The 24,392-nt window shown below is 41.3% G+C and overlaps 1 protein-coding gene across 1 annotated transcript in view; it reads left to right on the forward strand.

The window, feature by feature from the left end:
* The first annotated feature begins 541 nt into the window (after positions 1-541).
* prom1a (prominin 1a) overlaps positions 542-24,392 on the forward strand; it is a 67,634-nt gene continuing 43,783 nt past the window's right edge. The window contains exon 1 of the mRNA XM_041047666.1: positions 542-951. Coding sequence (XP_040903600.1) covers positions 723-951 — 229 coding nt within the window. The 5' untranslated portion in view covers positions 542-722. The remainder of the gene's footprint in view (positions 952-24,392) is intronic.

Raw genomic sequence — 24,392 nt, forward strand, 5'->3', positions numbered from 1 at the left:
GGAACCTGTAAAGAACTGCATTGTATTTGAAATCAGAGGTGTCCTGTTTATTTAATAAAACATCCACTGATTGAAATTCAGATGATATCCACTTTAATTTTCGGTTGAATGGTTATATTCATGCAACAGCCTGAATACAACCTGACTGAAGTAATCCTGACATTTTCATTTATATTCATGTTTTTAGTATTTACAAGGTCAGAAAATAGTGAAAACGCCCACGTCGCAGTTTTACAGAGCTCCAGGGTGAAGTCTAGATATTCAATTTACAACCAGGTAACACAGAGATGCGAGCTGTTCCTATTCTCTGAACTCCGTCCTCCTCTCCCGGCAGGAGGAGCGCTTCCCTCTGGGCCAGTCCTCTTTCTATAGACGCGGCGGCGGCGCGCACCCCCGCCCGCTCCCGTGACGCACAGATGCTGGAGTGGTAGCGACAGGCGCGCTCATCTCTGTGGAACTGAAGACCGGAGACGGGGGAGAAGAACACCCGGTTTGTGTCCATCAGGGATCCTCAGACCGTGGGGGACGATGCTTGTAAAGAGTCTCTCCGCGGGCAGCAGGACTTAAAAAGCTGCGGTCCATCCATCTGGACACTTTTTACATTTACACTCGCCCCTTCCCCTTTGAAAAGGAAGATAAGAATCCAGGCAGGCATCTTCCAGCTTACATTCATCTTTACTTAACCCCAGTTTGACGACCCGGCGGGGTTTCGTTTGGACACGATGTGGAAGACCGGGATCCTCCTGCTGCTGGGGGTGCTCTCAGCGTCCGGCGAACTCCAGCAAGAGACGGAGCCGCGGAAACTCCCACCCCCGGGAAAGTTGGATTTCGGTTATGTGCCTGCGGGAGTTTACGAGACACTGGCCCATTACGAACCGGGACCGATAGGGATTCTGTTCCAAATGGTGCACACTTTCCTGTATGTGGTGCAGCCCAACGCTTTTCCACAAGGTAAGAAATCTGATTCAGTCTCACAGTATAACAGGTACATGAAATCCCTGGCAGGGACTGACAGGGATTTCAAGGGAACGCAACTGGGAACTGTGTAACAATTAAACTGTTGACTGTATTGTAAGTGATTAAGAGATTAAGATAGTATATAGATAATTAAGATAGTGGATCCTGTTTGGTTGTCCTGTGAGACTGTTTGGTTTCTATAGTCCCTTCAAATCTGCGTCTTTGCTGGACCCCTAATCTCATCAGATTTAATGAAAACCCAGCTGGCACTTTGTGCAGCTCCCACACTGCGCACACAGATTTGTTTCATTTAGCTGTCACGAATGACTCGGAACCAGCAAGAGACCGTTTTAAGAGCTTCTGATGAAAAGTGTCCGCTCGCGGATCTTTGGTCCATTCGTGCGTCACGTCCCTCCGTGCAGCGCGCGTTTTGATTTGCGCGCAGAGCTGACAGCGCAGTCGAAGGTGGAGTTTCTGCCCGCGGCGCACTTTGTGTCAGGATAATTACAACTAATGAACCTCTTGCTGACAGCATCACGCGCACGGTGGCCGGTCCACACACATAGATTTTGCCTGAATGAGGGAGTGAGTGTTTGTTGGAGCAACCAGACACCCACAAAAGCGTGAGCGCGCGTGGCTCTGCATTTAATACAATTAGACCTGACTGCTTAACCAAACACACATGAGGTGTATGTGTGTGTGTGTTTAATTGGGTCGTGAACGCTCAAAAGATGCGGCTCCCCTCCATGCGTCACAGTCCGTGTCCACACTCCTGCGGAACATTTTGCAGATTAACAGCTCTCTGAGTCACCTTGTTAATTGGGTAATCCCATAAGCCCCTGCGCCATATGTTGTTGGCCTTTTAGTTTCCAGTTTGTCACCAGCACTCAGGGGCTCATGGTCTAATCCCATGGAGCAGAGAGACCACTGCTCAGTGGAGTTGTTAGCTCATTCATGGGTGCATCAACCAAATGATGCAGGACTGAAAATGGAAATCATGTGGAAATTGTTGGTTTGTACACAATAGTTCAGCTGCTTTATACTCTTCTGAATGGCTGTAGTTTTGTCATTCCTTTCATTAGAAAAAAAAAAAAGAAGCCCAGAGGGATTCATTATTATGTTTGGGTTCATCAGAATCTAGATGGCATAAGCAAAGGCCATCTGCTTATTAACAGCAGCAGTGCATGCGAAGATATTTAGCACGATACATGCAGTGATCTGTCAGGTCTGGTTTGATGTTTACAGGCTGGTTTGCAGCAAACCACTGGGAGCTGCACAGCTCATCATTTCTATAACAACATGTCGCATGAATTCCCTCCGCACCGTGCCGGTTGTTGGAAAACATAACTTAGAGTTACGTTAAAATCTATAAGACAAGTGAGGAAAAGAATCTGTGAATAGTTTCCACTCCAGTGGTTTGTGACTGGAGGTGCTGCAGATGTCGGAGTGGAGCTCTGTCTAGATTGGGTGGATGTTCAGCCTGTGGTTAGCCACCGCGTTAGCGTTCGTCCCGCAGACATTTCAAGACTGAATCACTAAATCCTCGAAAAAAGCTGCAATAAATAAATAAATAAATAAATAAATAAATAAATGAATAGGGACAGTTCACAAAAAACAATAAAAAAGGTGAGCTGCGAGCTCATTAGCAATTCTGATTTTATTCATTCTACAGCACTTCAGTGTTTGTTTGCCACATTGATTTTTCAGCTGAAAAATTTTCCTCTCAGTGCATCTATGGTAAGAAAAAAAAAGAAAAAAAAAATCTATCTAAGGCAGGGGTGTCCAAACTGATCCACAAAGGGCCGTGTGGCTGTGTGCTCTTCATTGGTTGGAACAAAATCCTGCACCCACATGGCCCTTTGTGGAACAGTTTGGACACCTCTGATCTAAGGCATCTACATCAAGATTGCATGTCTATGTTTTATGGATTATAAAAGTTAAAAATAAGCTTGTTCGTGGACCTGAAGTTGGGTCTGTCTTGTCAAAAAACATGTATGTTTAGACAGTGCTGGTTTTGAAATAAAGTTTTGGACGTTTAAGTATCAGCTGCATACAGCATCTCTAAACTCAGCGTACACTATCACACCAAAACTACCAGGAGGAATGGCTGACACACACTCATAAAACAAAAATATTACTTACATACATGTCCAGAATTCAACTAACTGCTAATATCTGCCTGTTACATCAGTCTAACCCCGGAAACAACTCTGTTAGATGAACATTATGTTGCTGCTTAATTAGCAACACCCCATCATCATGTCACCGCGTGACATTTTACATTGCACACGTCTTTATAATCTCATGAATGTTTGATGCTGTCGACTGACATGTTCATTCTCTGTATCAAACTGTCTGAGCGGCGCGCTGGCTCCGAGCTCGTAGGAGGTGTTATTAGCAAAGAAGCAACAAATGTCTATCACTGACACCCACACAAAGCAAATGAACAGTGACATAATCTCTCTAACATTTTTTTTTAACGGCTTTTCACTGCAGTGTGGAAACCCGCAGGAGCCGTTGACGCCCTTCCACCCGTCGCCCTCACTCACACCTACCCACGCTCTCACCAACACACAACTGCTACATGCCAATACACAGGCTGATGTACAGCATCATAAGCCCCTTTCACACATGCAATAGGGGAAAGGGTTGGATGTTTGAAGCTGTTTAAGTAATTGCTTTTGTCATCCAGACACAGGTGACTGTTATGCAAATCAGCTGTGAGTTGAAAAGTTTAATGATATGAAGGAGGAAGAGTATTTTCTGTTTCCTTACAGCATTGATCTAAAGACTTATTTTGCTGTTGAAACCCTAATTAATGAACATTCTTACACAAGGGACGCTCGCCTCCTCTTCTCTTACATTAAGTGCGATGGTGCACAAGCATAGGATGAAGCTGGGACTCGTTTAATCTCCGTTTGCTCACATACTGTATGTAAAGCGTTTGACTGGATATTCATTTATTCATCCTTGCAGCTGGCAGGGATGAACGTTTACAATAAGAACGGAGTTAGCTGGTCTGATTCCCATTTTCGTTCATGGTTCTCACATGATATATACGTTACGTAAAGAGTTGCATGTCTAAAAGGGGCTAACACACACACTCCAGGATTTCACACTGAAGCAGCAGGTTTAGATTTTGAGGCATTTTTCTGACGCTCCTGTCCACTTTGAAGTGCTGCTGTGTTTTACTCAAGGACACGTCAGGAGAAAACAAGTGGGTGGATTCAGCTCAGAAGCCAATGACCTTCAGCTACAGGGAACTTATTTTCATCCACTACTCTGCCCATACTAATTAATAAAAACAGTAAATCTAACATATTGATGTGATTTAAAGCCTCTCTGATTGCTTTTTTTTCCCTTCGTTGTATAATTAATCTTGGTGTAAGTCAGCCGGCACTTGAGAATAGAGGTGCATTAAGCTCCTTCTGCAGTTTTAACTGTATAATTTCATGCCTGTGGGTGAGCACGGCTGGGGAGATGATGCCAGCCACTGTTGTGCAGCAGATCCCTGTTGGAAAGTGTTTTCTCATTAGTGTCTGTTCTCCCTCTTCTCAAGAAACCAAGCCTAGGTGGAATTCAGACAACAGAGAACTGGTGGAAATCTGGCATTAATTCAAGGAAAGTAACTGTTGCCAGGGAAACCCATCGACAGCGATCATGGCCGCCGTGTTTTGGTTCACCTCGCTTATGTATGCCTCACTGCACCAAAACATCATGGTACAATCTGCAAGGTAGATTCATACAGCGCAGGTTATATGATCTAACCTCATCTTTGTTATTTAAAACTGATCAAAAGGGGGGTCCAAAAAAGAAACCCAGAGTGTTTTTTCACCAGCTCAGAGGGATAAAGGGACTTTGGTGTTCGGTGAAGGATGCGCAGACATGAAAGAAACTGAAGAGCAACACTTCAAAAGATTTCCAACAAGGACAAAACAAAGATTGAAGTGACTTGTGAAGTGCATCAAAGATTTAGTGGAATTGTAAAGTAGCAGACATTTTGTTTTTTTCATGTCTTTCATCTTCTGAGCTGGAAATATTGACAAATCATGGACCGCTTTAAGGTTAAATGCTGATAAATCTCAACTATATTCGAGAATACGCTTTGTTTTCATGTTTTTGTTTCTCCATTCCCATAGTTCTGCTGGCAAACAGAGAGAACATTCATTGGACAGAAGAGTAACGTGACTGTAGCTTTAGATTTCTCCTGCTTTGAAAACATCTATGTTTTCCAAAGCTCGGTCCCTCCAGTTTGTAACGCAGGCTTTCTGTTAGATGAGAGAGTCGTACCCTCCATGACGAGTAAAATGAACTTAAAATAGCTTCTACAAAAACACCAAATTGGCTCGTTAGACCCAGAGCTCAGGTATATTGAAGAATTAAAAACAATTACATTAATTATTGTTTACACTCAAACTACAAATTAGAAATTAGAACATAATATCATAATTTTTGCTTGTAATATATTTCAAAAGCCTATTAACGTCATTAAAGCCTATTAAACTAAACAAGCACCACATTAAAAGCTTGGCAAATCAATGTCAGTGGATTACGCTGCACACTGAGCCTTTTAGCATTTTCACAGCCAAAGTGGAAATGTCACGAAATTATGAGCTTCTGTGTCTTCAGCTGTATGTTTATTACATCTTGCATTTTGTTCAATGAATCAGCTGTACCTGTGTCAACATGAGGCTGCTATTGAAAGACTGACTGTGTCGAAAAAATGCATCTAAATGAATATGTTTACAGCATCCGGTGTCACAGTCAGGTCACATTAATCTGTGCAACAAAGACCAGTTTTACCAGCTCTGCATCTTTAGTTAAATGTTCATTTTGGAGGCTGCTGAGTAGCTCGATAAGAGCACTCTCACACAGATGAGGGAAAGGTTGTCTGGATTTCACTTTAGTTTGGCTGTGGTGATTTAACCTTGAACACAGCTAAGGCTCTTGACTCTCCAGGGTTTAAATCTGACTGCATCAAAAAACTCCAAGTTTTAAAAATTAAATAATGAATTGCTGCACCCAGTGCGTGCCCACGCATTAGTAATAGCACACGAGGATGAGTGGTTGATTCTGCAGGAGCTGTCAGGCTGCAGTTTTGCTGTAAAGTGATTAAAGTGAGTGTTCTTCAACTGGAAGGTCACGGCCCGAGCCCCTTGACAGTGAGCGTCTGCTCTGCTGAAGTGTCCTTGAGCAACATACTGAGTGTGTGTGTGTGTGTGCCAGTCTGTCGCTGACCCTGCACTTTAACATCTCTGTGGAAAAGGGCAACTGAGAACACAAACATTTTATGTGGCTGTGTTAGAATAAAGGAGGGAATCTAAGCCATGGGTCTTTATTTTTTAAGCATTTTTCCAGCCAATTGCAAACGTTTGAATAATTAGAGATTTCTTCAGCAGTGGGCACATCTGTGGAGATTACCATTAGATGCTGTGATGATCCCCCCCAAAGGGCTTAAATTTGCAATCATAATGTTTGGCAGATCCAAATAATTTCTCCATTCATAGTACCAGAAACAAGTGGATCCACCAATGACTTACAGAAATGAGGGGCTGCTGTCTTATTTTGCTATTTTTGTCATTACCAAGGGCCTAATTTCTCAGTATTCATAGATTCAAAAGTGGGGTACATGGCACCGCAGAGCACTTTACTACAGAGGTGTTTTAATCTGATTCTAACCACTGGATCCTTGTCATTTTAGCACAACACATTAAAAAAGAAAAACCAGCAGGAAATATCAGCGTTATCAGTCCCAAAACTATTACAATTAGGTTTCAGCAACTCATCGCAAATCCTAGTACCAACCTGTATGTGTCCACGTCTTGCCGAGTGGGATATTCTTGCTGGCGCAGTGGGAGCTCAGAGGCTTGGGGGTGCATGAGGGTTCAAAGGTCACACTGACTTCAACTGTGCATGTAGACCCTGGGTAGAGAGCAGTTTGTGGATGGCTTGCCGCAGATGGTATGAGCACTTCAGCAGCACATTCAGACCAACAAAGGCCATCTGGAAAAGAAAAACACAAGGGACAAACAGACAGTGAATAACTGTTTGTGTCAAGTTGAAGCTGAAAAGTTATGGTCTGCAGTTTTAACTGTATAATTATATAAAAAAAAAAAAAAAAAAAAAAAGTGAAAGTGTTGAAAATGATTTCAACAAGGTTAAATAAAGATTAATTCCTTAACAAACAAATTAGTTTTCCTCTCTGTCCTGCTGCTATTACAACATGTCTGGTCTGACCACAGACACCTGACTCACCCGTGGACAAATCTTTCGTCACGATAGTGACATTTAACCTACAACAGTCTAGAGTTTATGGGAGACAGTGTTAGTTAAAGGCATCTAAAAACAGAAGTATTACAAATGTTAGTTTTCTTACTTAAGTTCTGGTTTCACTTCAGCTCTCCACCTTCTATCCTCCCTCTTCATACCTGCGAGCTAAACTGTAAAATTGGCTGCTACACCGCTACAGGTTATATGCTACGTTTGGACGAACGGCCAACAGAGTCCGTTGCCAGATGATTTTTGCCGTGACAGCACTATGGCAAACGGCAGATGCTGAATCAGGATCAACATTTTGGGTCAATGACCCTGTGATTTTCTGGAGCCCTGTGCAGCAACACGCCTGCTTTTTCAACACAGCCGTCTTGTTGAAATGAAAGAGGAAGCTGCACTTTTTGACACAGTGCCACTGTCAGTATGAACTACTCGGGTTGTCTATGGTTTCGTCTTTGGGTTGTCTAATTAGTGCTTCAGATAGTTGTCATAAATCGAAACCACTCCCCTGGTTTGGATACCACCTGCTATGCTTAATGAATAAAGTAACATCTGTGTTTCACAATATTAAAACATTACCCGGGCATATTTCTTATTTATGTTTTTGTCTTCAGGCAGGATAGAATATTGCCTGCATTAGAGGACACAAATGAGCAATATTCAGTTACCCATTAATTTTAAAATCCTGATAGAATTTTTTCCAGTTTCATTTGTTTCTCATGTTTCAAAAAATTGTTGAAAAACAGTTTGACGGAAACACAACCAATGTTTCTTACGTGACGTCCACAAATTCTGACACTCTGAGAAAATAGGATCATGTTGCTGCTTTTCCAATTTTTCTGTGGGATTAGGAAGCTGCCCCGAGGCCCACAGCACAAACATGTCTTCAATATTTAAAACTTTTCACAGCTTCCATCTGTGATAAACAAGATCAAATGTGATTGTGAGAGGATCCATCAAAGCACGACTGGACTGTTACCATATTTTTGGATTATATAACCATCTACCCAAGGAGACACTATAATGATCTGTATGTTTCACAAATCTGAAATGTTTCACATGAACAAATGGCATTAATTTACATTGTACACGCATTGGTAAAATCTGAGAGAAGCAGCCTGCTATAAATAAACTGATCAGTAATTTTGCATCCCTGCAAGATTCCCAGGCCCAGTCAAACTGTAGTAGCATCTGCATGACAGGACGTGATGTATATGGTCCCTCTGCAGTGTTTTTGTGCTGTCACACGCAGTCTTGTCATTGCACTGACAGTGATGGCCCTTGGCACTGGGACGCTTCAGGACACAAACAGGCCCAGTCTTAGTCGCCTACAATGTAATGCCAGCTGATTGCCAGAGGCAATGTGTCACTGCAGCAGTGTTGAGGTTTTCATCAGGAGTTGAGGAGGCCATCACAGGTGAATAAGCACACAACTGACATATTATTCAGCAAATCTATATGGCGACTTGCACTTATGTGTCATGAAAGAAAAAAAAAAAAGCATCTCTATCAAAGGAATGTTGGTTGAACTCCACTTCAATGCTCTATCCATCATTCATACAGTTACACATATTCACACTGTCGGTGGAGCCACTATTAAACCTGATGCTGCTGATTCAGATTCAGGATTTAAGAATGACGTGCCTTTGCATTTGGCACCAGAAAAATCTCATGAATTTTCATTGTACTAAAGTGCAGATAAAGTGCAACATGCAGTAAAAGTTATGCATATTTCTGCACCTCTGCAGGATGTTCACTATACAGCGTTGCCTCAGTTTGTGCTGCCCAGTGCAAATTTGTGAAAATCTGTGACACTGTTAAAGGAGACAAACGTACTTTTCATTTCTACCCAAGAGGTCCCAGATACAAACTGGCAATGCTGTCGACACACCGGCTTATTTTACATTTAAGCTCCTGCTGCCCCAGCTTTGTGAGAGAAGATCACGCTGCATAATAAGAACACAAAAAGTAATATTGTACAGCACTTTAATTCCTTGCCTGCAGCTGCAGTCCTGTGAATGGATATCAAAATAGCCTTCAGCTACATGTTGTTACCGTTGAAATGGATCCACAAATCTGGGATTAGTCTTTCTGAAGGCTCAGCCAGGCAGACGAGGTGGCAAGTTGTAAATTAACCGCTTCAGTCTAACATTATTTTTCTACCATATAGAAATGTGACAAATGCACAATCAGGAATGCTGAAGAGCAAATAAATTTAACAAATTATAGAACAGCAACAATTCCAAAACCACCTGAAGGACAGTGAGAGGACAGCATCATGGACATGATAATATAAGCTCATATTCAGGTAGAAACTGACATAATCAATGAGACACAGCTAGAGAAGGGCAGAATCTTAACACACAGGAAAGTAAAGACGTGAAAGCTGGTGGAGAATGTTCCCCACAGCTCAACCCCAGTTCAACTTGAAACTACAGAAGGTTAACTCGCTGTTAACTAACCACTGGGTTTATATTATTTGGATTTATCACCTAAATTCAACATCTGCCTTACTGTTCAAGTGCACAGTTTATGTGACATTTTAATCATCCTCATCCTAAATAATGACTCTGTTAAATTTATTGTAGTTTTATTGAGAGCCCATTAAGCTTTTATGTCTCTAGATGTATTACCACTTATGAGACTTGATTTATTGTATTGTTTTTGAGTGACATGGCGCTACACAGTGATGACACAATCAAAAGGTCAGAGGTCACAGTTTAAGTGTCCATTAGCTAAAGACTTTACCCCTCAACTTGCCTTTTTTTGGAGTGGGTAAGATTTTATAGTCATGCTCCCAAGAAAAATAAGAAATCACTGTTGATGGACACTTTGCTATTTTAGGCACCGAATCTGTGAACTGTGATTGACAGGTCATTTGCTCTCAGCTCTCTGCCACAAAGATATTCAGTGTTTAAACACCCAAGAGCCTGCCTGAATTTTCAGGAAGAGCAAAGTTATTTGTTTTGATACACAAAAATTTTATAATAATATTCACAAATATTTAAAAACTAATAAGCCAATTGTTTTGTTAATTAAACAGTAGCATTTTGAAAGGGTTTTTTGGGGAACTGCCTGCCTTTATCAGATAGAAAGCAGTAGAGGGCTGACAGTGACAGGAAAGGAGGGGAGAGAGAGAGAGATGGGGAATGACATTACGAAATAAGGACGCTGCAGATTATGGTCAGGTGTTCCCAAAAGATACATGTCTAATTTGAAAAATACACTTAAAGCATCAAAGGCAATGGCGTCAAACTGGAATTTCATTTAAATGGTTCAAGTTGTCCACCAACTACAAAAAGAAAATCCACTAACATGGCAGATACTGATTGCTTACTCTCCCCTCATTTTGCAAACACTACTGTTTCCTTTTCTGTACCTGGTAATTGCTGCTGTAAATGCATTTTGTCTTCAAACAAGAATCCATGGTCAGTCGTCATCCAGACTCACAGACCCCCCACTGTGACAGCTGCATCTGCGCTCAACCCTCAACCCACAAAAAGCTTCTTGTGTATTAATTGTGTCAGAGCAGCAGCTATGAGGTGTTTCATGACATTCAAATTACTAGTGCTAGTAAAGAAATGCTTGTATAGTTAGAGGTGGGTCTACGGTTGATACGCCTTTGGTTAAGTTTTACTAAGACAATACAAACTGCATGACTCCATCACAATGAGCGGCCTGACACCTTTTCTACACTTGAAGTGAAAAGCCATTCATCTTACCTCACAGTCTCAGTGCTGAAGTGTGTTTTTACAGTATAAAGGGGAAGAAGTAGATCAATAGACTGAACAGACAGCTCCTGGATTCTAAACGGAGAGAGATGCTCCTCATTTAGAAAGCTTGCTTCACTGCGGGCTGGCATATTAACCGACTAAGTAAGGGGAGATAAGAGCTATGGCATTAAGATAAGTTGAACGTCTGAGACATTTCAAGGTAATATTATAATGCCACCATCAGCTTAAGCTCTCAACTACTGACAGAGAGCAGGTGATAAATATGGCAAAGCCAGATAGAGTAAAAGCACAGGTAGAGACAAAAATCAAAAGATCAGGGGAGCAAGAAAGGCTGAGAATATATCAGCTTATTTAAAGAAGAAAAAAAGGGAGAAGAAATAAATAGAGGGAGCGTGTTGGAGAAAGTGCTGCCACTTCCCCGGGTGCTGCTAAAGCCGTGTCTCATTCGGGGACATCATATTTGGGTCAGGCCTGGGTAGCCAAGCAGGAAGAGGCGAGGGCGAGGCGAAGCGAGCGGCTCAGTCCTGCTGAATGGATGGCAACTCATGCATTCTCTGTGTCTTTGTTACGCTTCATTGGTGGGTGCAGTGGTGCCCGCTACGAGTCGACTCTGGGGACATGGTGAGTTGTAATTGCAGATGTGTGGCAGCGAGGGGTCAACCTGCCAATGCCAGAGATGACAACTCTAAACGGCCCTCCTCTCCACCGTGGTGTTTAGCCTCGGTGGCGCTCGTCACACCACTTCACAAGATCCTTGTAGCCTTCACTCAGCAGAGCGGAGACATTTCCACTGAATGGGATGTGTCACAGGAGCATGGCTGTGTCACGACTTTTTGGGTGTGTAACTCTCAGGGATGAGCTGTGTGTCAAATATGCACAAGCACCTGACCCAGCGTGGTTTAGGATCAATACCGACCAGTCCTGGCTTAGTTTACCACATGACTAGGTATGAGTAAACGTTTATGGATACCAGTACTGCCTTTCAGTACTGAAACTACTACAGTGGTTCTTATGTTTCTTAGAGCAGTGAGTCAATAAAAGCGTACCAGTAGTAAGTTGCTCCAAGAACTGGTAGCACATCAGATATAAAGAAGTATTTGGAAATGCGTAGAATAGAGTAGTTTTCCAACTCAGGCTGAGGGAGGGTGGAGTGGCTGCGGTGCCGGTGTCGCAGCAGTGGTGTGCAGGCTTCCTGAGGAAGTTCTGCTCCCGACTTTTCAATAGCATGTCTGTTTTTCTCATGTTAGCTGTCTGTAGGTGGACGTGAGGATGTCTCCTCTGATTGGTCAGCCTCCACACTCTGCAAGCCACCGTTTCTGTCTGTCATTGTCACCTTTGCGGCACGGCGTCAGCCTTGATTAGCTGATGGTAATCTGGGATGTTGTTTACCCAGGTCAGACTGCAAAGACAATCCTCTTGGATGTCCAGCGGTCAACATGCTGACCAGACTCCACTGCAGACTGCTTGTCCTTTTGTCCCAGGACTATAAATTAACTACTTGGCCTAAAGGTTAGAATAGCAGCATAGCAGGCGTGTGGCCAGAAGATCACAATTCTAGTTGACTTAGCGATACAGTCTGCCTAAAATAAAACCCTGATACTAGTAATCAGCTTTTTCCATCCTTCTGGCCACTTAATACACAAAAACAAACTTTTCATCCAGGTAGTTCATTACAGAATCGTCATTCTGTCCAGTCAAACTGATTCCAACTGAGGTATTGTAAGAAAAAACAGTCGAAGGCTGGGCAACAAGCTCACCATCATAACTTCCTCTACACTGCATCACACTTCCTCCCTGACTTCTTTCCGAGAGCTTTATCTTTTGAGTGTCTTTGTAGGCTCATCAAAATGATTCATACAAATGGGGATAAGGGTGCACACCTTTGAACATTCCCCCCTCGAAGGCATTTGTGGTTTTTCACTCGGTTTTACAAATGAAAAGAGACAGAAGTAGCTGTGTGAAGAACGAAAACAGAGAGCTTCAGAGAAAACTCCCAGTCCTTTTAACTTTCTCACCTCCTCACAGCTCGCCAAAAGTGGGTGTGAGTGTCAGATTTTCTGTCTCGGAAAGTTAGAAAAAATTGTTGGATGCAGCTCCACCCAAATTTCAACATCCTAAACGTGGAGAATGAGGGACACGTGAAGAACAACAGAACATCTGAGCTGCAAATTATTTAAATGGAGTCCATGAAATCAGGGATGAAAGTGATGAGTGACACTCATGACACAACAGGTGCATGCTGGGTCTGGCTAAACACTAAATGCTAAAATACTGACGGTGGATCCTTCAGCTTTGACTTCTGCATTCAATTCTACCGTCAGTGACGTGTGTACCACCTTTCTGCTGTTTTTGATCATCCTTGTTGTGACTACAGAGCTCATTCACCTCAGAGTCTGAAAACTTGGACGACAGAGACAGACAGAGAGGCTGAGTAGACGGGTTATATTTTGACTTGAGAATGGACAAGCAGAGAAGCTGGATTTAGAGCAGATTATGGAGGACTTCTCAGAGCATAAATCCCACAGTGATATTCAGACAGATGTGCGCAACCAGTGACTGATTGCTGTAACTCAGTGTAGAGAGGAGAGAATCAACAACTACTGCGTTGCATAGCAACATAGAGTTCTGTCTGTCTTTGTCAGCTGCAGCTGCTGTGAACTTTATATTGTTTATACATCTCCACATTTTCTGCTGCTTCATTCTGCTGTTAATTCCACAAGAAGTGGAAGGCTGTTTGATTTATGTAGCTTAATATTTCTTCATAAAGTCTATGGACAACCTGCAGTGGTACTCAGGTATTTCTATTATCTTGTCCAACTCATTTATGTGAATGAGGGTAGGCTAAATAACAGAAACACATCTTTGTATAATGCAATACAGCGAGCAACAAACAGCAAAGGAGGATTTATTGCAGGACTGTTTTATTAAACTGCATGGAATAACTTTCGCACAGTGCTCAGGTCTGAGTGATGGAGCTATAACATGGTACGTTCTGTGAAGATGCAGAGCGGCGAGAAGTGTGTAAGCATGCCGTTAGAATAATTTCCCTGGGAAACATTTAGGTCTCAGTGTTTTCACGATTTAACAGATGGTTGTCTTCCCCAAAAAACTTAGAATGCACTCCTTAAAACCTGTCAGTACATCAGCACAGTGTTACCTGAAGCCTGAAAGAACATGTAATGAGATCAGAGCATCACTTTCTAATTCTACTTTTTAGTGCTGTTATGGACAACCATCTGCAGAATGCTAATCACTGCCATGCAAGCATGATAAATGTACAATACGACTCATTGTACTCAACCTCACGTCTGTGTTATGACAGACAGTGGATTATTGTGCATCTCTAAAGGCATATCACTGTAATGTACGTTTATTATTCAGAGTCCCAGTACACAGGATTCATATTGTCATTTCTCCAAGTCAGTGGACAAGATTGCAGCAAGGCCCTGTGCAATATAACATGCTTTATTAGAGTCTGTTGCCATGTCGCCCAGATTTATTTTTATCTGTGTGTGTATGTGTGTGTGTGTGCATCTCCCCTGTCATGCATTTCTACCCATCAATGTGATGTCCACTGAAGGGGAGGCTGTCAAGTTTATTAAAACAGTAAATGTGCACACTGGAATGTGTTTACAGTACAAGCGTATGGCAGACACTCCATTTTCACATGTGTGTATTGGTGCATGTGCACTTATCTGAGCAGATAAGAGAAGAGATGTGGATGTTTCCCCTCTATGAGCATGTCTTAGTCATGGGTTCATCTGGCCACCGTGTGAAAACAGATTTAAGTGGGGTGTGGGCCTGCAGCTGTATGTGTAGCCTAGAGACTCAGCTGTTTACATGGAGGGCCATAGTAAAGTGCTCTCCACACACCCACACACATACAGTACATTTCCTCTATGTACACAGATGGAAAATAAATCACGCAACCTCCCTTCTGTGTTTGAAGCATTGACAGAAATACCTAACAAAAGACACCGAGAATGAAACTGCGGGACGTTCCTTTTTAATTGAAATGTGAGGGATAGCTTTGTCCTGGCAGGTTAAGTCTTCTCTAGACCAGCTAACACCTCCTTTATTAGTTACACCATCGTGGATGCCCAAGAAAGAGGCACACACACACACTCTCCACACCACTCAGTTCAGTTTAATTCTGTAAATGTCACTGGTGGGAGCATTGTTACGAAGAAATCGGGGTAAAAAAGATTAACACTTTTAAATTAAATTACTTTCCACCTTGTACTTTTCCAAGTGTGTGTGTCCCCTCCCCCTGTCTTTTGGTTGTGTAAAGTTAAAGCTGATTCTCCCTCCATAGTTACAGACTCTATGGTAACAGAGTGTTTATCTTGTGCTGAGGTGCTTTTACACCAAGCTCATGGGAAGCCAGCTCCGATACGAACAGTCAGCCCCGAGACAAACAAACACACACACACTCACACACATTCATGTCTTACATCAGTTGTGAGCAAAGTTGTAGAAATAATGCATTTCCTAGCCTCTTACTATAAACTTAACTATCATACCTCAATGCCCAGCCTCAACCCTTCCCCTAACCCAAACCTAATTCTAACCTGGAGCAGTCAGTTTGATGTAATGTGAAAGTCTAGGGTATTAAAACATTTGTTTGTTGTTATTAAGCAGTAAGTGGTAGTAATTTTATGATCAGTTTTAATATTTTAGGTTGTTGGCGTAGTTTAATTTTTCCACCATATCAAAGGATGTACCATAAATATAAGAAATTTGTGGAGCAGAGGTACGTTTATTTTCCTTTGCCATGATGTTAATCATATTGAAAGGTGTCCGATTTATCTTGCAACCCTTCTGAAGGGTCCCAGGAAGGGTCCCAAGAGCAATCTAACTTCTGTAAGACTTGCTAAAACTTTCAGTAATGCTACGATATAATCAGATCTGCTGGCTCATCTTCATCTTCAAAGTGAAGCAAAGCGGTCACTAAGTTGGCGTGCACTGACCCAACATTTTCTCTCCCTATACCAGTTCCAATAACTCAGCCCTGTCTGTGCACGTTTGCCTTCTGCCGATCCAACACCAGTGCTGTCGTTTCTAAAATTTTAAATTTATATACCTCACTGTGATCTGAATCGTTATTTTGTTAGCTAACGTGGCCAAGAAATTGCTGTGATGCTAAAAACAGAGCCAGCGGATCATCATGACTGAACGAATAAAACTACAAAACCAATGAACTGAAACAGAATTTTCATGACACTGACAAAAAAACTAGATATGGTAAAATCATGGTGAAAATCTGATCTGCTTCAGGGGGTTAATAACAGGGGGTCAAAGGCATTGATACAGTCGAGGCTGAGATATTCTGACTTTTAGTTTCTTGTAATGGAGTGTCCTCTTGAGAAATGCCTCATGGCAAATGGCTTCTTGTTGTTACACCATGTAGATGTAACACACTGGTCTGCCTTGAACTCTCTAGAACACATTTTTCTAGTAAACACAACACCAAAGCCATTACCTAAAAATAGCAAAAACTTTTTTGTTGCATAGCAACAAGGATGAAGAAACGCACCTCAAATGCTTTTAGCTCCTTCTGCTACTAGACTTTCACAGTGTTTGATGACAGAGCTGAGGCCCAGTGACGCCTCCCTGAGGTGTCACAAGGTGTCCTGGGTACCAACTGCAAAACATATTGGCATGACATATGCTGCTATTGCAGAGGAAATCTTCAATTTATTTTCACCTTCATCTTGGTCGCTAAGGCCTAATGGCCGTAGTGATTTAAACCTGCCATACCTGATTTTCTGCCCACAAGCACAACATCAACATTTGAGTTGATCTAACTAACTTAATAGAAAACAGTTGCCTATGTTCATATTCTGTAAATACAAAGATATGCACAACTGTTCCAAAGAGACACAAGACCACAACAATGAGATGAAAAATCATCACGAAAACAACATTTTTGCTAAAATCAACACTTGTCCGTTATACTGATGAGCTTGCTAGCAGTTGTCTCCTGAAGGTCAAAACTTCTTACTAATCTTACTGTCAACAGCAGGGAAGAGAAAATATTTAAAACTTTAGTACATTAAATTTAAGACGTTTTAATACATGGTGTTGGATCTTTTTGAGGCCTTTTTTGAGGCACTTGAATTCTGTGTTTTTGAAAACTTTTCAAGACCTGCAGAAAACCTGTTTTTTTAGAGCTGAGAGGACCTGAAGAGCCGGGTCCAGGAGCTCCAAATGACCCCTTTCACATACACAACAATTTGATCCACTGTTAATATAATAACATTGAATATAGCAGCTTTAAATACAATGTATTTATGCATGAATTTCATGAGTTACTACACAGGTGTAAAAATAAGGGCGTCATAAACATCCTGTTTATGTTACTTTAGCAACAGAAATGCCCAGAGGAACTTTCTGCCTGCATTGGTGTTACAACTCCTGCTGAATTTAGTTCTTAACACAACAATCTCTCCCGTTTGTGTGTGTGTCCTCAGATAACTTTGTGAGGGAGAATACACGTAGTTGGCAACAGCGTGGCTCTGTTGAGGAAAAATCCCCAACTGGCTATCTGCTTTGTTGCTCCATTTGCCTTACAAGTGGAGCAGGGCTGAATGAAGTTTTGTGGCGAGGAAGTGTATCTCATGGCCAGGCTTGCTTGCTTACTTACTTACTTATTTATTTATTTCTGAATAAGCCTGTTAGCAATGGGTGTTGTCACAGGCGACTGCCAGGGCTTAGTAGGGGGAATATGTGAGTTTTGTTCAGCTGGTGGCTTTTGGTGCAATTTGATTGTTATTTTTTCTCCCCCCTTTTTTTCCCGGTGCAGTTCATAAAGGCTCTGACACGCTGCCATCAGTAAACGCAGCACAGCCAGTCACGACAGCATGAAGACCACGGTTTCCATGACATCAACTTTATCTCTGCATATTGTACCACCTATCATCTATCAATCTTTTTCTACATTTATCATCGATCATCCACACCAACTATCCACCATGCACTCATCAATCCTTCCATCAATCTTTCCATTTCTTAGTATTCACACTCTTTCTCCTGCTGTCTCCCTCTGACTCTTGCGCTCTGCTGTTTTTATTTATCCATCTGTCTCTGCCTGTTCCAGATCTTTTTTTTTTCCCCCTTCAGCAATTTTTCTTTCTTTTTTTTTTCAGCTTTTCCATTTTGGCTGTTTAGTGACTTAAAATGAGCGAGGGCATAAAATACTAGCAGCATTAACAGTGTCTCGTCGCAGGCAGTGCACGCCTGTGACTTGCTTCCCGTCTCCTCTGTCCAGATCTACTCTACTCCCATCCCAGTTTCTTAAGAACACCTACTGCACTTACTGTAAAATACAAATGGCCGCATGCTGCATTCAACGCTATATAGTTATCCAGTGCTAGACCAATTGATTGGCCAGGCTGCTGTATCAATCAATGATAGGTGTACATGTCAATTAAATAACAGGAAATGAATGCACAGAAAAATATGTCTGAGGTCATTTAGGAACAGTGCTGCCATTGAATAGTTTGTCCAGCTGAGAGTTATCACAAAATCATTTTTAATATATAAAATGTCCCATCCACTCCACATTGTGGTCACTAACCTTTAACAAAACAACAGTAAAGGTTTCTGTGGCTCCAGAGGGAGCTGCACAAAGAAAATGTGGTGATATGGGGCAGTGAGATTTCCAGACCGCTGTAGCCTGCTCCTTATCTCTGCTTGAGTCTAGAGGCTCCAGGGTACATTAGCTGTTACCAGAATAAAACATCTAAATCCCCGACTGAATTGTCTGTGGTTGGGGTGCATTGTGGGTAATGTAGGCACCAGGAAGAAGAACACATGAATTAAAAAAGATGACATCCGCTGCACTGATTTCAACCCTTCAACTATTACCTTTACAGTCCGATGTGGTTATTATTTTGCAATATATCAATACTATATATTCATTTGCTTGTCCTTCTAATGACTGGCAGAGAGGTGAAACATTGCATTTTAGGTTCAGTACAAATGCTTCATTGTCAACTGGACCTGTTTTTTTGTGACTTTTCTCTGAGAAAAAAGCCTCAGTCTCCCACAGGGACAAGGTTATTGGCTTTTCACAGACTGTATGTTACATGATATTCCTGAATAGCTGATGCTGTTGAGCCTCGGCACAGTGTTTACAAAGGTCAGTCATCTCAACATCTCAGCTTCAGTAACAACCACAGGACGTCCTCTGGGTGACACAGACGGTCTCATAACAGAAAGATCACTGTTCCCATCACACACTGATTAAACTATTGTCAAGGGGGAAAACACTTGACTTCTGAGTTCTGAAACAATTCGATCAAATAATGGAAAGATTCAAAAACACAAATATCACTGGATAAAAGCAGGGACACCATCATCTACCTGAACCAGCAGCAGTCTATCCTATATTAAAACTGAAATCAGACATATCCATACCCAGTACGCATGTAATGTTTACTGAAATTCACAACACAAGCATCAAAACTTAACAAAAATGCCCAGCCCTCCACATATTGTACAAAAGGTGTAATAAGCATTTAGATACTGAAAAATAGAAAATATTGATGAAGGTAGATTTGCCTGTGCTGATCATTTGGTTTTCAGCAAATCAAAGGTTTGATGCCCAAAACTCCAAGATTCAGAGTGTGTCCAGTAAAAATCATCCCACTCTGCTCACATCTGAATCAAAATCAGCTAAATCCTCCAAGTACACTGACATACACAAAGAATTCCTAAAGTTAAACAAATATAACAAGCTGAACAAAGATAAGCAAACAAACATACAGCCATTATTCACAGGCATGTTGCTGTAGGTGACAAAACAAACATGGCTACAATATAAAGTGTCTCCCCACAGACTAATCTGCTGCGGTGGAGTTTATCTGATCGCTCTTGATGCACTTTAAAAAGTTTCCATGTTGAGAAATAATTCGATCTCTTTGCTATGTGGCCTCAATTGTTTTTATTTTTTTTAATGAAACGAAAATCATGTGTAGCTGCCATTTTTTTACTTTTTTTTCCCTAAGAATTAGTCCACATTATGTGGTGGACATGGTGGTGTAGCTTAATACCACTGTGTATGTTTGACCAACACAGGAGCCTTTCAGCTTCAAATCCTTACAGACAATCAATGCACAGATGAACTTAGTGTTTGTGTTCAGTCACTAAAGGCGTAGGCTTGAACACTTCTGTTTCATCATTTAATCCATAGCACTAATCGCCTTTTTTTCCATGGACACCCAGAGGGGCTGCTGGGAGGATTACCAGTCACAAATCGCGGTTTGTTTGCTGTGATGTTTTCCTCTTGTGTTTCTTTAATTAACAGGTTTAATACAAGGTCTTATAGTCTGGTAAACAGTGACTATAGATGATCCATAGTATGCACATACACTGCATGGCCTCTGTCAGCTTCTTCCATCAACTCCAATTTCAATTCAATTTTAATCTGCTTTTTATTTCTTGATCATTTGATCTATAAAATGTAAATAAATAAATAAATGAAATGCTTGTCACTTTTTCCCATTTCAGTTTTCTTGTTTAATCCAAGCTTCAGTCCAAAATCCAAACAAATATATTTACAGTTTACAAAATCCTTACACTTGTGATTTGAACTGGAGTGTATTTGACATTTTTTTTTTTTTATTGGCAGTTAAGTGTCTGACTGTCTGTTTGACTGGTTACCCTGCTGATTGTTTCAGCTCTAAAAGCTGGATTAATGCAGGTGTCAGATGTCTTTGAAGGCAGCTGTGTATGTGCACATTTTGAAGTACAGGAAGAGTTTATAGCAGGAAAGCCAAGCAAAAAGAAAAGCAAGTTGGGGGCAAAGTGCAGTCTGCGCTGATCACGTTTTTTTTAAATTTTTTTTATGTGTTCCTAGCCGGGATGAAAACCACAGACGGTGAATTAGGGGAAATAGTGCAGACGAATTCATGCAAATGCTAAGCTAAGGTTACATGGACTGGAATCAGATTTATTTCGACGGCCTGCGGTCAAAATCACACTAAATCACACAAGACTGTTCTATTTGCAAGCCCTGGTACACAACTGAGCAGTGGAAACATAACCAGACCAACTTTACAAAGCCAAAAGTGCGACTGTCATTGCGTAAACAATTGTTCCACTCCGATGAGAATAAAGTTCTGGCCCAGGAAGCTGTTCAGTACCCTGAGAAACCCCACTGTTCATGGGCATCAAAATAACTTCTTCCTGCTATTCCTATGCCGAGCAGCCGAACAAAGGCAGAGCACTGCTGGATGCCTCTGGTCGGACGACTCCCTTTTTGTAAAACCAAAAGAAAAATTCATCTTGCAGGGTTCTGCTTTATCTTGAGCTCCCTGCAAAGCTTCATTAAATCTGCTCTAAAGGCTCCACCTCTATGTGGTTCAGAGCCTCAAAGCTCCCGAAGCCAGCTCCTGCTATGCACTTACATTTACATTAATTCTCTACATTTACATTCACATTTTTAATACTATATATTCATTTAGCTTAGAGAGCAGTTTATAATCCACAGCAAATCAGTGGAGACTTCTGAATCTAAAATATGGACCATGTGACAAACAACAGGTTAGTTTTAGTTTTTCAGGTCAAAGGCTGCACCACCCTGACAAATACATTTATGTGCCTTCAAAATGACAAGCAGAGCGGGTGGACAGGAGAGAGTTAATGTGGGTGGAAACTAGAACCAAGTGAGCTTTTCGTTCATGGAGAGGGATTAAACGCCTCTCACTGGAAACGGAGGCTGGATTCAGTCCAGCCTTCTCTCCTTGCTGCTTTTCTCTGTTTCACCTCTCCTATTTTTCTCCTCAGTCATCCTTCTTTCTTTGATCTTTCTCTGTCCTTTCTCTCACCTTCCTCCCTCTTACATTCGCCCATCCTCCCAATGCGTCTTTTATTCCTGATGCTCTGCTCTTGACTTGGAGTATCCCCCTGATCAATTCATTCACCAAGTTTTCCAAAATCTGCATTTTGATTGTACAAATATTTCCCAGCGGCGGAAAAACAAATTTAGTCGAGTTAAACCTATAGATTTTTTTTAAAGTGATGTTTGGGCACAATCTATTTTTCATTTATTCACTCATTCTCTGTTCATCACACACACACTCTGATTGGCTTCAGCAGCAGCTTTCACTTTCCTTTCACTTTAAGCTGATCGATGAAAGTCGCTCTGGGCTGTCAACACTGTTTTCTATTGCTGTGGGCAATGTAGTTAACATAAAATTAATTTGTACTGGCTGAAATATTTCAGAGGAATCATATTGCCACTAGGATTACACTTACATCTGTCAACTAGCCCTTAGTGTTGAATTTCAAGAAAGGTTGGGTCTTGATTACATAGTGAACATTTAAAGCTGACTGAAGCTTGAGCTGAGGTGCAAACCTCTGAGTCCAGAGCCAAAGTCATGAGTTTTGTACGCCCAGACGTTCACTTCAACCTGCTCCCTGTAACTTTCCACTGTGATATATGAACACCACACTGGTCCCTGCATTAGAACCAAACTGTGCAACTGAAAAAAATAATACATCAGTACAGAGGAAATTACCTTTAATTCAAAGTGTAAATTGGTTAGAGCTGAATCAGAGCTGAAATGAAAATTAATAAGCAACGATTTTAATGACTCCTTAAAATGTTCAATCGGTTATCTTTCAAGCACAAATGTTAAAAAAAGAGGAATTCCAGCTTCTCCAGTGTGAGGATTTGTTACTTTTCTTTGTCTTCTGTGATAAGAAACTGAACATATTTCTTGGTTCTGGGCAATTTTTCAGACAAAAAAAAAGAAGAAGAAGCAATTTTAAGATGTTTATCAGGGCTCTGGAAAACTTTCTGACATTTCACAGACCAAACGATTGAACGAACTAATCTTTCAGCTCTAATCTCCAGTCTAAGTCTCGGCTTTTCAGTGAGGTCAGCACAGAAGTGAACCATTATTTCTTCTATTTTGACATGTTTCTACACAGCTGAGGCCTGGTTGTGCACTTGTAGAGAGATTGTTTAGCTTGGTTACAGTTACAGCATCCTGTAGGGACAAAAGGACTTTAAACACACCTTCACCACGAGGCCAGGGGCTTCTTTTAAACACACAAAGGGCCACTACAACACGAAAAGATGATAGCTGGGCTCAGCTCGCTGTACTTTTATTTTTCTCCAAAAGGCCGGATCATTTTACAACTCAACCCGAAACACACAATAGCGACTGCTGTCAGCCATCCAAGGGTGGAGGAACTAACCTAGAAGCTGGAAACATGCATTGGTGATAGGCTGACCTATAAAGCAGACTCGTGTTCCCCAAACACGGTGGGAAGGAAAAGTGTTATCACAAACAAAAGCTGTTTGCTTACAGTAACATCTATCAGACTTAAGAGAGGCACATACAGTGAACCGCACTTGTTCTAGTCCTGCTACCAGTACCACTACCTGTCATCATACCAGACAGATCACACAGGGAAGTAAACAAGTGTGAGGAGGACTGAAAGGGAAATAAAACATGCTCTCAGTCACTTGATCCCGCATTAATAAATGTTTAAATAAAGGCAATTAGACACAATCACCCCAAATAATGAGCTCCTCTCTTCCTAAACAGCCACAGAAACTAGCCTGGAGCATCCTCCTATTAATACAAATCTCATGCTTTGGATAAAAGGCAGGGATCATTGGTCTGAATAAATCAAACAGCTCTTCTGTAGGATATATTCTTTCTTCAGGAAAGAAACACTGCATTGCAGAAGAAGGAAAAGCCCCTGTGTCTGTTGCATCTTATTTTTGGAAGCATACCGCCTCTGAGAAGACTTGCTGTCTCTGTCATCATTATATGATGAATCACGCCCAGCACTCCTCCAGGTGTCGATATGAGAGAGAACAGCGGCATACTGTATTGTTTGGTTTGTGACGTGAATTCCATTTTTTTCAAAATGAGTTTTACTTAACTGAACTAAAAATTTTAAACAAACATGTGACCCGTTATAATTTATTTATAATATTTACAAATACAGTTTGTGAAAACCTTGTGTATTGGTCTTTGAAGACAGTTTGATCCACGGTCCAGTGTATGAAGAACAGAACTGAATGTGCACCCACTGAGAGAAAACATTTAGAGCTGCAAACTATTATTTGCGACCTTTTATCTTTATAAGCTGGAACAAAAAGCTGCACTGTTTCATCAACCTGATCCAATACTGATCCAAAATCAGAAGAATAATTACTTAAACCAGCAACATGTAAAAATCTGGGATTTATAACTTCAGAGGCTTTAAACAAAAAATACCTTCACTTCACAGATTCCAGCATTTTTTTACAGTATCAAACTGATAAAACAATATAAGACATCACTCACTGCTTTCTTGACATTTTACAGACAAAACAATAATAAAAATAATCATTAGCTGCGGCCCTTAATAGGAACCAGGATATCAACATCACCAGCAGGATCCTAACAAGATGTCAATCAT

Source organism: Toxotes jaculatrix, chromosome 10 (assembly GCF_017976425.1).
Source record: "Toxotes jaculatrix isolate fToxJac2 chromosome 10, fToxJac2.pri, whole genome shotgun sequence".
Classification (NCBI taxonomy): domain Eukaryota; kingdom Metazoa; phylum Chordata; class Actinopteri; family Toxotidae; genus Toxotes; species Toxotes jaculatrix.